Source organism: Podarcis bocagei (assembly GCF_964188305.1).
Source record: "Podarcis bocagei genome assembly, chromosome: 6".
Classification (NCBI taxonomy): Eukaryota; Metazoa; Chordata; class Lepidosauria; order Squamata; family Lacertidae; genus Podarcis; species Podarcis bocagei.
The window spans coordinates 98,824,667-98,839,809 of record NC_138130.1 but is presented as its reverse complement, the minus strand read 5'-3'; the positions used below and the strand labels follow the sequence as shown (position 1 = coordinate 98,839,809).

Here is a 15,143-nt window from a genome sequence, read left to right as displayed (position 1 = left end):
AGTTTTTATGTTTGATGTTTTATTGCGTTTTTAATATTTTGTTGGAAGCTGCCCAGAGTGGCTGGGGAAACCCAGCCAGATGCGCGGGGTATTAAAAAAAAAATCTTGTTAAGAGGTGGTAAGTGCACGCAAGACGTGGACGGTGGAAGGGCAGGGAGCCCAACAGCAGGTGGCGCCAAAGCAATGGCAGGCAGAGCCAGCTCATCCTAGTTTCCTCCCTTGTTGAGTTCTTTGAAAGCAACCAGGAGGAAGAGGAGGAAGGCGACAGCAACCGTCTAGAGCGGTCCAGTCCAGTCTGAGCAGTCCTGTTCTGATGTACACCTTTTCATGAGGTCTGTGAACAACAACATGCTGGATTTCTCAAAGAAATAAAGAGATATTGGGGTTGGAGGGTGGGTGTGCTGTCTTAAAGGGGCACTCGCCCCCTTGCCCTTGTGCCACCTATGGTAGCTGGTGCCAAGCACGCCTTAGAAGAAAGTTATGAAATAACATGAACCTTTGGGAGTCCAGATCTGTTTATTCATTTATTATGATTTATATTCCTCCTTTCGGTGGAATTATCTTCAAGGTCGTTTACAGCACACTGCAATAATGCAAACAAATAATACACACACATACACAAAACCCAGCAGTCTCCCTTGGGCCAAGGAATATCTCAAGGCAACCATAGCTGAGAATTCTTTCCAGCAGGGAAGGGAGAAGTGAGCTCTCTGCTGCAGCTGCTCTTTCGCGGACTGATGGATGGGGCCAGAAAGGTCTCCTCCTTGCCTTGCCATGTCGTCGTTCCTAGAAGACAGGGGATGCAACCTCCAAGCGGCTCTTTGCTTCCTGGCACAGGCCAGAGCATGCTTGCCTTCACCTTTGCTGCCCTAGGGCAACCAGTGGTTGGGAGTTGTTTGTTCTTTCTGGTGGCAAAGCAAATTTTCCTGCAGCTGCTCCTTCTTGGCTGATGGATGGGACTAGGCCGGTCCTCACTCTGTTGCGAAGTTCTTCTTGGGCAGCAGGGGGCGAACTCTTTCCACAGTGTTCTCATTCTTGCATAAATAAAAGTGTTGAATTATGACCATCAAACTCAAGGTTTGGGGATTATAATTCAGTTTTAGTAAGTGTGGACTTTGGTCCATATGTCTGTATTAAACTCAGATTTCCTTTTAAAACCGTTCAATTTTATTTGCTCTTTTATTTCTTAAGAGAGGCTTACCATAATTTAAATTTAGTTGCAAAGCAGTACATTTTAACTGCTACAGCAACTGGTTGTTGCTCATGCTTGTTCAGGAAAAATGTATATATATTTAGAAATTGTAACTACAGACATTAGCTTTGTTTTATTGCTGACACAAAAAATGAATGTATATTTAATTAACATGCACCCTCCCATTTCAGCCCCAAAGGGTTCTCTTAACAATTAAAAAGACAGTCATCAATATTAAAATAAAAAGAATGGAAGATTTAAAGCAAAGAAAGTCCTTAACAAGACACATAAACCAAGAGGCAGGAGAGTAAAACACAAAACATGCAAAAGGCAATATCCAACTTAGCTGGATCCGACTAGCGCAAGGATTCCCACTTGCAACAATGGAATTTCTCCTCCCTCTCCTTTCCCTGCACACAGCTCCCCCTGCTGAGCAACGGGGGACAGATTTAGGGGTTGCACAAGCAAACGAGGCTGTGGGGAAGTTCCACTGCACAGCCCAAAGCTCTTGCGCAAGTGGAAGCACTTTGTTGCGATACCACACCATTTAACAAGCGAAAAGCCTGGGGAGAACAGAAAGGCCAGCGCTAACATGATAACAAACCCAGTGCTGTGCAAGTCTCACTGGTAAGCAAATTCCAACGACGGGGTACTGCCAAAGAGAATGCCCTCTCTCTGGCCACCAAAGACAGTGGGGGGTGGGTGGGGAAAGGCCTCTTAAGATCCAATGGTCTGGGAGCCCATGGCTGTTGAGATGCATTGGTCCCAAGTCATTTAGCGCATAGATATCAAAAGCAGCACTTTGAATAGTACTCAGAGGTGGACAAGAAGCCAGTGTATTATATTCAAGATATAGCCTGGGTGCCCAATCTCAGTCCACAATCCAGCTGTGGCATTTCCGTAGCAGCCGAAGCTTCCGAACAGTTGTTGGTGGCAAAGCCATTTACGTATAATGCAATCCAAAAGGAAATGCCAAATGAGGAGGTTGTCGTTGGATCGGCGTTCAATGTGGATCAGAGGCGAAGTGGCTGGATATATGTGTGTGTGTGTGTCACAGGGCAAATCCAGCCGGGAGGAGTGCCGCTGGCTCTTCAGCTGCCAGCTAAGAAGAAAACGATGGCTTCCGCGGCAACGGGACTTCCTGGCAGGCCACTACAGGAGGCCAAGGTGAGGAAGGCCAGCTCATCCAGTTCTCAGGAAGGTCGACCCTCCAGGAAAATCAGTTGCTGGCCTAGTTTCCCAACACTCAGTCCTTTGAGCCAACCGCCAAGCTACGAAGAGTGAAAGAGTCCAACTTACCAGATTCGCCGCTTACGTTCTCCTCAGAGTCCTCATCTTCGTCTTCGTCCTCTTCAGAGTATCTTTTCTTGGCTGTTTTTCTCCGTAGCCGCCTGCTTTGCCTCATCGGCCTGGAGTGGTGCCGCCTGGGCCTGCGCTTTGAAAACTCTGCATCGCTGTCGTCGTTCGATGGTTGATCCTCTTCGCTTTCGTCTAAGTTCTCATCCGAGACAACGAACTCATCCTGAGATCTAAGGGGGGCAGGGGAGAGAGATTAGCTGGAAAGATCTTCGAAACGATGCGAAAGGGATAAAGCCCGCTCGACTTTGAGACCTGCATTTTAACTGAGAGACTGTAGACGTAAGAAAGGTTTAGCTAAGGTGGTTTTCATTGCTCCAGTGGAAAACAATTCAATCTCTCTGCTCAAATGGTTGTGCGTTCAAGCGACAGGCCCTTGAGGTCAGCTCAAAAATGCTATTTCTGATGCAGTAAGTCCTCACACAACTCTAAGCTCAAAAATTCATCTGTGGCCTGGCCTGATTGAAAGTTTCTGTGCAAGAAGCTCACACCTCACAGGCAGAGCTAACCCACCAGAAAAGCTTCTGACAGCATCCTTTAAAAGCCAGAGGTGGGGAACCCGTGGCCCTCCAGATGTTGTTGGACTACTAATCCCATTGTCCATGACCATCAGCTATGCTGGCTGGGACTGATGGAAGTCTTAACAGCATCTTGAGATGCTGTTAAGGTTCCCCACCACCTGCATTTCACGGGACCGAAACAGTACAAACACATTCTAGCTCCAGGTCCCAAAAGAGAGGGCCCAGATCTACCAGGTACTAAAGTGCTCCTGGCAGAGCTCCACTTCAGAATCCAGGTATGAGATGGCATATTTCCTACCATGCCATGTAAGAGGAACAGACTAGAGCATTTTCCTCCAACATTTTAATGTATTTTTTATCTTTTGTTAGAAGCCGCCCAGAGTGGCTGGGGAAACCCAGCCAGATGGGCGGGGTAGAAAGAAAGAAAGAAAGAAAGAAAGAAAGAAAGAAAGAAAGAAAGAAAGAAAGAAAGAAAGAAAGAAAGAATAACAACTACCACTACTGTACTACTACCAGGGGCGTGATATACCTAACAAATGGTGTCAGCAGAAACCCTGCAAAAGGGTTTCTTGCTTGCACAATGGGGCTTTCCATTCTCTTCCCAAATTGGTTTGGTGGGTCAGGAGAACCCCTAGAAGGAGCGAATTGTTCCACTTGGCAAGCTGATATGCTTGTGCAGATGGAAGATTCATCACAGAGCGACACCGACCCTAGATTTCCAAAGGCAAAAGCAGGGCAAGCGTTCAAACCAGCGATCTTCCACCCCCAATCAGAAGCACAGGGAGGGTCGTTCCAAGTGGGAGTTCTGAGTATCAGTGTTTGGCAAGACTGCATCTCAAGAGTGCTTCTGGGATCCAAAGCTAAACATGTTTTACTGCCCCACACTTTCAATCTGAGGCTAGTACAGTGGTACCTCATGTTACATACACTTCACGTTACAGATTCCGCTAACCCAGAAATAGTACCTCGGGTTAAGAACTTTGCTTCAGGATGAGAACAGAAATTGTGCAGTGGCAGGCCCCATTAGCTAAAGTGATGTTTCAGGTTAAGAATAGTTTCAGGTTAAGAACGGACCCCCGGAATGAATTAAGTACATAACCAGAGGTACCACTGTAAGTGCTTAGCTCAAACTGAAATCTGCTGAAATAAGAACGCTCAACTTGGGACAGAGCACACCCGAAATTTGGAGCAGGCCTTACCCGTCACTGATTCTGAACTCATCCTCACTTTCTTCTTCATCCAGGTTGCTGTCGCTGTCCAGGTCGTTCAGTCGCCGCCGTTTCTTCCGGCGAACTGCAACAGCCCTCGGAGGTCGCTTGGTTTCCTTCCTTTCTTCCTCCAGGATGGTGGAAATATCCTTGCCACGATGCCCCGTGATGTTAGCCATGTCTTTCCCTCTTCCACCACCTACAGTCGGGAGACCAGGACCACGGTGACTGTGAATCCACTTATTCACTTGCTGCTAGCATCAACCTTCCCTCCATAAAAAGCACCCAAACCAGGACTGAAAACTCCCATGTTTGCAGACAGATGAGGTGAGGGAGGATCATGTCTTATCTCCCCTGTGGAAAAGCTGAAAGCTTATACAAGGCTGAGGATACAAGAACGAGACATTTATTTATTTTACCTTCCCCCTCCAAGAACATACATGGGTCCCTCCACCACCACCTTTATCCACAACAACCCTGTGAGGAAGGTCAGGCTGAGTGATAGTGAATAGCACAAGCAACTAACTTAGCAGAGCAGGGATCTACATCCAAATAGTCTTTGGACACGTCCCAGCCAGCTGAGAAGTCTCACAAGAGGGAGAAAGATTTCTGTTCTTTGTAGCAGATGTGGTTTTCATGCATTTGCAGGAAGTGGCAGGAGAGCACCCAAGTCCCTCGGTATAAATTTAGTGCTTGCTGTACCAAAAACCAGGATTGCCATCCACTACTGAAGTCATCCATATGTTCCTCCCCGTTAACATTGTCCAATAAGACACACCTCCTCCGTCAGCCTCCTTTATGTCATCCTCTATGGCTTCGTCAATGGCTTCGTCAAACTCATCAAACCTAGAGAAGACAAAACGTGCTGATGTCAGAGCGGGGTTCAATTATATTTTAAGGAATAAACTGGCAAGTCTGTAGTAACTGAAGAGTCCAGATATGTGAGGGGGAAAGGAGATCAATTTGTACGTGTCTCACTCTCTTGGACAGGCTGCCCACAGAACGGACAAATAAATCCCTAATTAAAGTTCTTAGACTTCCTTCAAACACTCAACCCTACATATTTAAGAGAGAGAGAGAGAGATACCCTGTAGTGGTCCTTCCTGAAATTAAATATCAGGCTCCAAATGTCTGAACAGTTTATAATACACACAAGCATTCTGACCTTCTTCATAGAAAGTTAAGGGTAACACCAGGAACTCTTGTTTTCCTCTTAACTTTGCATGACAGTTTTTGTAAGTGGTTTTATGCAAAATTAGCTGAAATCTTACTACATCGTTAAACCAAGATGTTCCCTCCTCCCTATACCATTTGCAAAAGGAAAACCAGCTGTCACTGCTTTTCGGATGCTGCAGCAGCAATCTGAAGTCTCTAAAGCAATGCAAAAATGGGAGGGGGGGATTATAGTTGAGAGGGGTGGAGGGAAAGATCAAGGGTCTTGCAAGTTTTATAGCTCAATCTTCTTCACTTAGAAGCGGCCGAAACCAACTAGGCAGGAGCACAAAGGCAGAAGCTGCAAAGGCAGGGCATTTCACAGTCCTGCTGTTGAGCATAATACATTTCGAGTGCAATTTCCACTGACGAGCGATGACCCGCTCAAACTGCTATGCTTGCAGAACGGCTTAATCCCCCTGGAGGACAGTCAGATAACCTGGGGCGAGGGAGGGGGGATTCTGCTGGGTCATCAGTCTGCCTCATCTGTCAGGGATGTGACAATTCCATCTAGGAAGCCCAGAGTACAGCCTGCCTCCTTCTTACTAACCACACGAGGTGGGGCTTTCTAGCTCAATGCGGTGTCTGGAGTTAATGACAGTCCCGTGCAGCATCACAGAAACAGTCTGGGTTTGCTTTGACTTGGATTTGATGTGTGAGGCACTGGCATACACATTACCAGTATGTTTGCGTTTGCTCTTAAGACGCAATTATTAAAGCAAAACAGGAGATTGAGAGGCACATCGCAGTATCATGCAGTTGGGCCAGATTTTTATCGATTGTAGACAACAGCCACTGCAACGGTGCATACAAATGTATGAGAGGAAACCCCACAGCTCCCTTTTTAATGAAAGGCAGCCTAAGGAGCCAGTGATTCTGCGTGAAAGAGAAGCAGGGCAAGCACACTTAACCCTTTTGCCAATGACGGCTTTTTACAATCAGAGCTGCACCCACAAGCACCCTTGACCCCACCCAGGGTTCTAGATGGTGCAACTTATGAGGGTGAGCACTGCGCCTCCGCTGCTGGGAATCACGGCCACAGGAACCTGTTTTTTAATATCATAAGACGACCCCTCAGGATGCAACCAAAGGCTTATCTAGTCCGGCATCTAGCTCATCTAGGATCTAGATGCCTATGGGGCGCCAACAAGGAGGACATGAGCCCAAAAGCACTCTCCCCACTAATGATTCCCAGCATGCTGTCTCCAACATAGAGATAGTACACAAAAGGTTTAAACACTCTCAAGGCAAATCTTTAAAAAATGTAGTATAAACATCGACAACTGGGAAACACTGGCCTGCAAGCGCTCCAGTTGGAGAACAGCCTTTACCAAAAGTGTCACAGGCTTTGAAGACGTTCAAACTCAGAATGAAAGGGAGAAACGTGCTAAGAGGAAGGCACGCTTGACAAACCCTCACCGTGATCAACTCCTGCTGGAAACCAATGTCCCCACTGTGGAAGGACTTGTGGATCCAGAATTGGCTTCCACAGTCACTTACGGACTCACTTTTAAAACTATGTTTATGGAAGACAATCTTACTCGGCAACACGTAATCGCCAAAGAAGAAGTACATAGCCATCATGGCCAGTAGCCACTGAGAGCCTTGCCCTCCATGATTTTGTCCACCCTCCATTTAAAGCCTTCCAAGTTGGTTGCCTACCACCAATCTTGTAGTAGAGAATGTTTAACTTTGCCATTATTGAAGAGGCAACCCTGGAGCTTTGTTCTGTGTTTTGGCATGTAATGTACAGCCAGTCAATGTAAGAGGAAATTTAAATGCGCACTTGCTATGTTGCTGCTGTGGCTGTTGATGTCATTATCAATATTTTTAAAAAAACAGTTTAATTGAACGAAATAAAATAAAAATATAAGGTATACTATAAAAGGGACATGGGTGGTGCTGTGGGTTAAACCACAGAGCCTAGGACTTGCCAATCTCCTGCCAACCTAGCAGTTCGAAAGCACTGTGCAAGTAGATAAATAGGTACCGCTTCGGTGGGAAGGTAAACGGCGTTTCCGTGCGCTGCTCTGGTTCGCCAGAAGCGGCTTAGTCATGCTGGCCACATGACCCAGAAACTGTATGCCAGCTCCCTCAGCCAATAAAGAGAGATGAGCGTTGCAACCCCAGAGTCGGTCACGAATGGACCTAATGGTCAGGGGTCCCTTTACCTTTATACTATCAAAACTGGGCCTAAAAATAGCTTAGGATCTACACAATCAGTTTCCTCCTAGAGCACCTGGATCTGGTCTGCAACTGGTCTGCCCAAGAAGGAAAGATTGGCAACTGGGTAGTTAGTTACTTAAGATTTTCAGAATCCAGGGAGGGTTTCTTGAGGAGTGGTTTTACCACTGCTTCCCTCAAGCAGGCATGGACCCTTCTCACAAGGAGGCATTGACCACCTTCCTGGCCCAGCCAGCTGTCCCCTCCCTGCTCGTTTTTATCAGCCAGGAGGGTCCAGGTGGTTGTCCTGACCGATCCAAGAACTTTGTCTACATCCTCAAACCTTACTAGCTGAAACTCATGCAATAAAACACAATTAAGAAAGTGCTCTAGACACCCCTTGAGAGTCATCTGCTGTAATAGCAGAGTCAAGATTCCAGTGGGTGCAAGCAATTTTGCCCTCAAAACGCATTGGCTCCAAAAAACCCTTTCTCCATTGCTCAGACAGCCCTCCCTCCTCCTCCTCCTCCTTTTTTGCATGTTTCCACTGAGAACTGGAAACACAGCTTCTTTTATTACATCTATTCAAAAAGGAGCAAAGAAGTTGCTTGCCTATAGCTGATGCACTTCCGTTGCCTAGTCGACCTCCTTTCAAGCAGCTTCGCCTTTGATTTTTTGGAATCTTTCTTCTTTTCATCGACAACTTCAGGTATTTCAGGCTCCTGGTTTAAAAGCAGACAATCATTAAGCACAGAAATAGCTGCAGACAATCATACGAGGCTGTGCAAACGCAGCATTAATTTGTCGCCTTTTCCATGAGAAACAATCTGCTGCACAAACAGCCACACAGTTCCTTTTGTTCAGGGTCCCTAGGGTTGTTTCCAACTAAGTTCTACTCTGAGAGGATTAATAAACACATGTCAGCCATGTTCATTAACTTAAATGAGTCAACTTAGAATAACACCAGCATTGGCTACAACCCGTAGCAATTATTAAACCATGCATACCTCCAAAGTTTTCAAATGACAGGATGGGATTGATCTAACAGTACGTGCCAAGATGGAGATTCAAACCATGGCAAGTTTCTAGACCACATGGCTGTAATATGCATGTGTCACAGGCAGTAGAGAAGGAAGACACAGGGAGTGCACTGGGTTTCTAGTGGTCAGGGATCCATGATTTAGTGCCCTGCATAGCTCCTTGACTCTTATCAGCAGCAGGAGCCGAATTTATCAGGCAAAATGAGCAGATGCATGCAAATTAGCTTGATTAAGGCAATCTATGGTTATTGCACACTCAGCTTTTCTTAAGGCAGAATTTTTAGTGTTTACAGCGCAAAGAACACACAGGTCTGACTCTATGCCAAAAGAAAGAAAAGGAGATATCAAGGGGTTCATTTCACTTACTCGTGGAGGAATGATATTCTCAATACTAATGCCCACATACACAAGGCGCTCTTTCCTTAGGGAGAAAAAACAAAACGAAAAGCTGACATTTCTTCACAGCAACTGCTTAAATTTGTCCTATACCGTATTTCACCTGCTTGCATTAATGCCAGACCTTTACCTAGCTGCACCCACAGCCAGCTCCAAACTAGAATTTGCAGTCAAAGTCATGTGGTTTTGCATGCTGGCGTGGTACTAAACCTGGTTAATAAAAATACCAGAACATGTGATGGCTACTGGGGATTGTACTGGCTGAGGCTGATGGGGGCACTGTAGTCAAGCTAGAGGGTACGAGGTTGTGGAAGGCTAGAGTAAAGTACTGACTCACTCGCTGTGTGTGATTTGTTATGTGGGGTTACAGGGGTTGCTAAGCCATTGGTCAGTGTTTCGATACCTTCGTTCTGCACGCTCTTTCTTTTTCAAGACAACATCCAGGTCCTGCAGTTGTTCTTCCAGCTTCTCACAGAGCAATTTCTATGGGAATAAACAAAAAACAAAGCGTTACCCTGCTCCACAAACATCTCCATGCAGCTGATTTCTTAACAGGCCCCTTCCCAAGCATTCCATGTCGGTGTGAAAGCTGTCAACGCCAGTGAGTACCTAACAGTGGTCCAAACATCAGGCGGTAAGAGAAGGATTTCCAGACAGAATAAGGAAAAGCAAATTACTTTGGAAACGGTGGGTGACAATCTCAAGACTACATTTCAATCTTTCCACTGAATGGAGTTCAAATTTATTCCTAAATCTGCTCTTGCAGTTGAAGCACACAGAAATGCCAACTAGTCCATGGGCAAGGCAAAGTAGACAGGCAGAACCAAACAATTCGCAATACAGGGATGAGAATGTCACTAAGTCACAGGGGATTGGGATTTTGGGGGGGAAGGGGTGGAAGAAGCATGCATCAAGGGAACTGGTTCCACCTGAACTATACTGCAACTTACCTGCTAATGCTTAACAATATATAGGCTTTAATTCATCTTCCCCTTCTCCCAAAACATTTTCAGCAGAGCAAATGCCTCATATTCTTAACTATGATAAAGTGTTTTCAGCAACAATGGACTTTAAACCAGACTGGACCTCTGGTTTAGAAGGGAATTAAGTATATCTTGAGCAACAATCAATGCTTCTGTGGAGGAAACTTGCACTCCAGAATGGAGGGGTGCTGAGAAAATGCCAGCAATTTCCCCCCATTTGCTTCACGACGAGTAAGCAATCGGGAATATTACATCTGCACAGGGCCTATATGATGTGAAAATGGCAAGTGCCACACAAAAAGACACAAATGTAGGTATAGTACAGAAAACTTTAAGTCCCTTATAAATGTTGAATTGTGTATACAGAAGAAGCACATGCATTGTTTTTTGTGCAAATGCTAGAATACCCAAACCCCAAACAGTGCTAGGAGAATATATAGCTGAGCATAATAGAAACGTTAAAAGGAATTGTGGAAAATAAGAATGATGCTACCTCAAGTATATTATCAGATGATGGAAACAAACAATGGGTGGTTTGCATTTTATTTAGAATTATAAACTAATTTGTTCGTTTATGGCAAGTTGCACATGACTGCAAACAAATATTTTTATGGTGCAATTTGTTTGCAGTGCACTGAATGCTATTCTCATGGGATTATGTACACATTACACATTCACACCCACCTATTACCACACCTTACAGTTCTTGTTACAGTAATGGGTACCAAAGGCAAAGTGAACAGTCCCAAAAGGAATGGAGGGAACAATGGAAGGCTCCTTTCCATAGCCACACCGTAACTCAGGATTTGCATGCGAGGAAGCACAAAACAAACAAAGGCAAAGAAGACAAAGCCTACGTGTTGGCAAGGTGGGCAGAACCATTCTCCATCAGGAATGATCATCAGTGGGGGTCGAAGGCAGGCCGTATGGTAGCCGCTGTCACAAGAGTCGCACAAGAGAATCTGTGAAAATGAACCAAGGAGTCAGTCGGACCTTGCACTTGCACTGTGAAGCACAGCACCTTGCTTTCCTGTTTGCATAAATCAGCCTTCACCAACCGGTGCAAGTCCAGACGTTGTGGACTACAACTCCCATCAGTTCCAGCCAGCATGGCCATTGGTCAGGGATGATGTGAGCTGTTGTCCGACGGTATTCGGAGGGGGGCCAGATTGAGGAAGGCTGGCATAAATATTCTGAAATTGAAGTGGCCAATAGATCCATAAGCAGATAAACTGTTGCTTTTGCTGGAAAGCCCAGGGGCAATATTCATTAAACTCTTTTAAGTCCCACTGACTTCAATGGAAGGTATTAATTCTCTCACTGACATGGATAGGATTTTAAAGGGGTTAACCAGATCAGGCTCCAGGTATATTAACATTCCTAGATTAAACCTGAATTCGCTGTTGTCATAAAGTAGAGGCAAAAACATGCTCCGTCTCTTCTCTTCTGGTGCAGCTGTAGACTCAAATGGGAAGATGTTATTCTCTTTAAACACAATATGGGCAATTCTTAAGGGAACTGGCTATGTCAGGACTACACTGCAACACAGCCCATTTTGATATGAAGACATTCCAGTTCATAAATGTGTATGATCCTCAGAGAGGATAATTTTTCTGTTAAATCCTACTAGGGAGGGAAGATAGAAAAGACCAAATGGGCCTTTGGTTGTCACTGTTTCTCTAAACAGCCCTGTGGTTTTGCAAGGATTCCAAGGTTTCTGTTGAGTACCCAGCCTTCCCACCAAACTACAGATTGCAAGTGTTCCTGGGACAAAAGCCACCGCCATTAAACCAACTGAATTTTGCAGCAAAGCTGTGATGCCAAATGCAACTACTGCATGGAGTGCCACTGTGATTGGAATTTTGATCTCATCCACAGAAAAGGAACAATGCAAGCAGAGTGATTTTTTAAAGAACACACATACATGCACAAGAATAATTTAAGGTACCTATTTTTTGTCAGTGTTATTGCCCCATATTTATGTAACACGTAATAGTTTAGAATCCGCTCCCAGGTCTGAACTTCCAAATGCACAACATGACTTAGAATCGCTTGTCTGCTTTCGTTTCCCATCTTTGAAGAACCCCACCACTTAAATTCATTCAGCCTTCAAGGTGCAACAGCCTGCAGGGGTGGCTGGTCAATTCAGACATCACACTAAAACATGATTTGCACACCCAAACCTGCTTTACTGGCGAAACACAAACCATGCATTGCCAATTCAGACAACATGCCAAGTCTATAAACTTCCTTTAGCCATAGGTTTGGTATGATGTCTGAACTGAGCCAGTGTATCTGCAGAATGCTTAAGAATGGCTTTTCTAAGTTTCACTGCTCTTGAAGACAAGAACCTACTAGCTCTGGGTGATTGGGGAGGCCGCATTTCTTGCACGGCTCATCGTCATCAGCAGGCGCAGGTTCTTCCTCTTCCTCCTCCTCTTCCTCCTGATCCTCAGAGTCTTCTTCACTCTCTGAATCATCGCTCTCATCATTGCTCGAGTATCTCCACCTACCACGAGTTCGAGTACCAGCCCACCGAACTTTGCTTCGCTGTGAGGCCTAGAAACCCAGTGACAAGGGAAACCTCATTGTCTCGGCACCTTGTTACAGTTCCATGCTGAATCATACATTCCCCCAGTTTGCATTGCATCAAATAAAAAACAGCCATGCGCAGATTATACAATGCCTTCTGGAGATGACAACAGTTGTAGTGGGATTGAATGCTAAATGGTTTAGCAGTATAAGAACAAGCCGCAGGGAGCCTCAGGTTCAAACTACCCCCTCTCCTCCAGTGCAGCTGCAAGGAAACTGTTGCTTCTATTTTAGATTAGTCACTGTTTACCATGCCCCCACAACCCTAAATTGTGCTTGATCTTAACTATGTTCTTTTTTTTAAAGAAACAAACCATTGTTAAGATGAACCACAGTTAAGATCAAGGGTCAGCAACCTAAGGCCCATGGGCCAAAAGCGGCCCCCGGAGGTCGTTTCCCCGGCCCATTGAGCCACCCCCGAACCGAGGTGTCCGCTCTCGCGCAGCGCTAAACCAGCACATCTGTGCAGACGCAGACACCAAAAATCATGCGTGTGATCGGGCCCACGGAGGGATCTCCGTGGTACCGATCCGGCCCAGGCAAGATAAACCTTGCTGACCCCTGGTTAAGATTATCCAATTTGTCTAGATTTAGATGTCACAGCAAGCTGCATTTAATCTAAAATTGTAGGGAAAGCTTCTAAACTTCTCCGTAAGCCTATACCGGAGGACAAAGAGGAGCACATGAGTCCAAGGCTCACCAACACTTGTTGTCATAATGTCAATCAATGATTTAGTGTTATTTCTGAACAAGGCCAATATCACTCTTTAAAAAACAAAACAAAAAACAAGCAAAGCAACTCATTTATTTCCTTCCCTTCTGAAGTTACACTACTTTATACCAGCACCCATCATCTGTTCCACACACAAATGAGCTACAATCTGATCATAGGGCCTGCTGCTGCAAATTAGGATCTAGTGATACAAACACTGCGTTTGAAGAGAAAGAGAACAAGTTCTGTCCTTGCATATGAAATCTTTCTTTTTCAGTCTGGCCTTCAAACAAGGGAAAACCTTCCCTCAGGATTGATGCAGCTGATGAGACCAAACTGGGAATGCGCGTGATAGTTCACTGTGGAGACAGGAGAAAGACTTGGCTTTCACAATGAGAGATACCTCAGATTTAGCTGGAGGCCGGGCTCTCTTCTGAAAACAATTTTGCACCTTGTGGGCAGATTGCTCACACAGGACTGGACCACTAAATTGTGCAGAGCAAGGACAGTATCTCTCTGGCACAATCCTAAAACCACACATAGGGAAACATCAAAGTAGAAAGCAGTACCTCTGTCTGACTCTTTTCTTTCAAATCAAATGGGGATAATGAGGCAAGTGAGGGTACCGCCACCAGGAATCTACTGAGAGTGCCCAGTCAGAGGACATGTAACCCAACCAAGTCTTAGCTGAAGGAGGACGAAGACACTGCCTGTCTCAAAATCTTCCTCTTTCCCTGAAGCTTCCAGCCCCCACCAGGTGTTCCCCACTCACAGTAAACCACTGGAATCATGATGAATTTTACTTTCTTGGCCATAGATTTTGACCTTGTGATGACATAGCAGCCAGAACATTATTCTTGCCATTCTCAAACAGAAGTGCTCCTTCCAGTTGTCTTACTGGCATCCCTGATGACTCTTGTATTAACTCTGCAACTTCCTATTCCGTTTCTTTCACACACAAAAATATATTCTAGACTCATTTTCTGTACCGTTTCCAGGTATCATCAAACATGTGACTCTCAACTACTCCAACTTTGCAGAAGGGCAAACGTTTCCCATGCAATAATCACTGTAACTAAATGCACACCGTATAGGCAGTGTAGAAAACACTAGCTAGTAATAACTGCTAAGGCACGAGATATCGTTTTAGCCTACCAAAAACTTTTCAACTGATTCACTGAATCGATTAAACATCTAAATGCTGCAGCCTTACATCAAGCTTTCTTCCATTCACCAATAGCTTCTGCTACATCAGTGTAACATAACGTAAAGTTTCCTGCATCATTTTATTTTTTGCAAAGCTATTGAACTATCTACACCCTACTTCTGAGCCAGCTAGTAACTGTGTGGATCACATGATCACACCATCTCTGCAGCCATCATTTTTCAGGAGACAAATGCTCACACAATTGGGACTCCCGCTTCCTCTCCTCTTGTGTGCCCCCAAAAATCTACTCCAGAGAATCCTTCAAATCTCTGGTGCAGATTTTGAGGTTGCGCAGGGGAGAAGAGAAAAGGGAACAGTTCCACTGCTTTAGTGGGACCCTGTCAGGCAAGCAGAAGCTCTCTATACTGTGTTCTATCACTCCTGCTTCCAGGCATAATGCCTTGTGCTAAAACGTCAAAACAGAGTAAAAAATTAGAATACTGGGTACAGAGCAAAGTCTGCCAACTGAGCAAAACTGTTCCAAAACTGTAAGATTAGTATAATGGGGTTGGGGTGGGGGTGGATGGGTAGAAACCAAAATGTCTTAGCATAGGTTTGGGT

The 15,143-nt window shown here is 45.2% G+C and overlaps 1 protein-coding gene across 2 annotated transcripts in view; it reads right to left on the bottom strand.

Annotated features, from left to right (window-relative positions):
• The window catches only part of RSF1 (remodeling and spacing factor 1), a 42,340-nt gene that overhangs the window by 3,457 nt on the left and 23,740 nt on the right, over positions 1 to 15,143 (bottom strand). The window contains exons 7-15 of one of the 2 annotated variants that reach the window (XM_081197295.1): positions 12,427 to 12,630; positions 10,929 to 11,033; positions 9,492 to 9,571; positions 9,059 to 9,113; positions 8,265 to 8,374; positions 5,056 to 5,123; positions 4,269 to 4,476; positions 2,492 to 2,721; positions 512 to 2,344 (exon numbers count right to left, since the gene is read on the bottom strand). In XM_081197295.1, the coding sequence (XP_081053421.1) occupies positions 2,295 to 2,344; positions 2,492 to 2,721; positions 4,269 to 4,476; positions 5,056 to 5,123; positions 8,265 to 8,374; positions 9,059 to 9,113; positions 9,492 to 9,571; positions 10,929 to 11,033; positions 12,427 to 12,630 (1,110 nt within the window). In that variant the 3' untranslated portion in view covers positions 512 to 2,294. Of the gene's footprint in view, positions 1 to 511; positions 2,345 to 2,491; positions 2,722 to 4,268; positions 4,477 to 5,055; positions 5,124 to 8,264; positions 8,375 to 9,058; positions 9,114 to 9,491; positions 9,572 to 10,928; positions 11,034 to 12,426; positions 12,631 to 15,143 lie in introns of those variants that run through there. The other variant, XM_081197294.1, reaches the window with a different exon arrangement.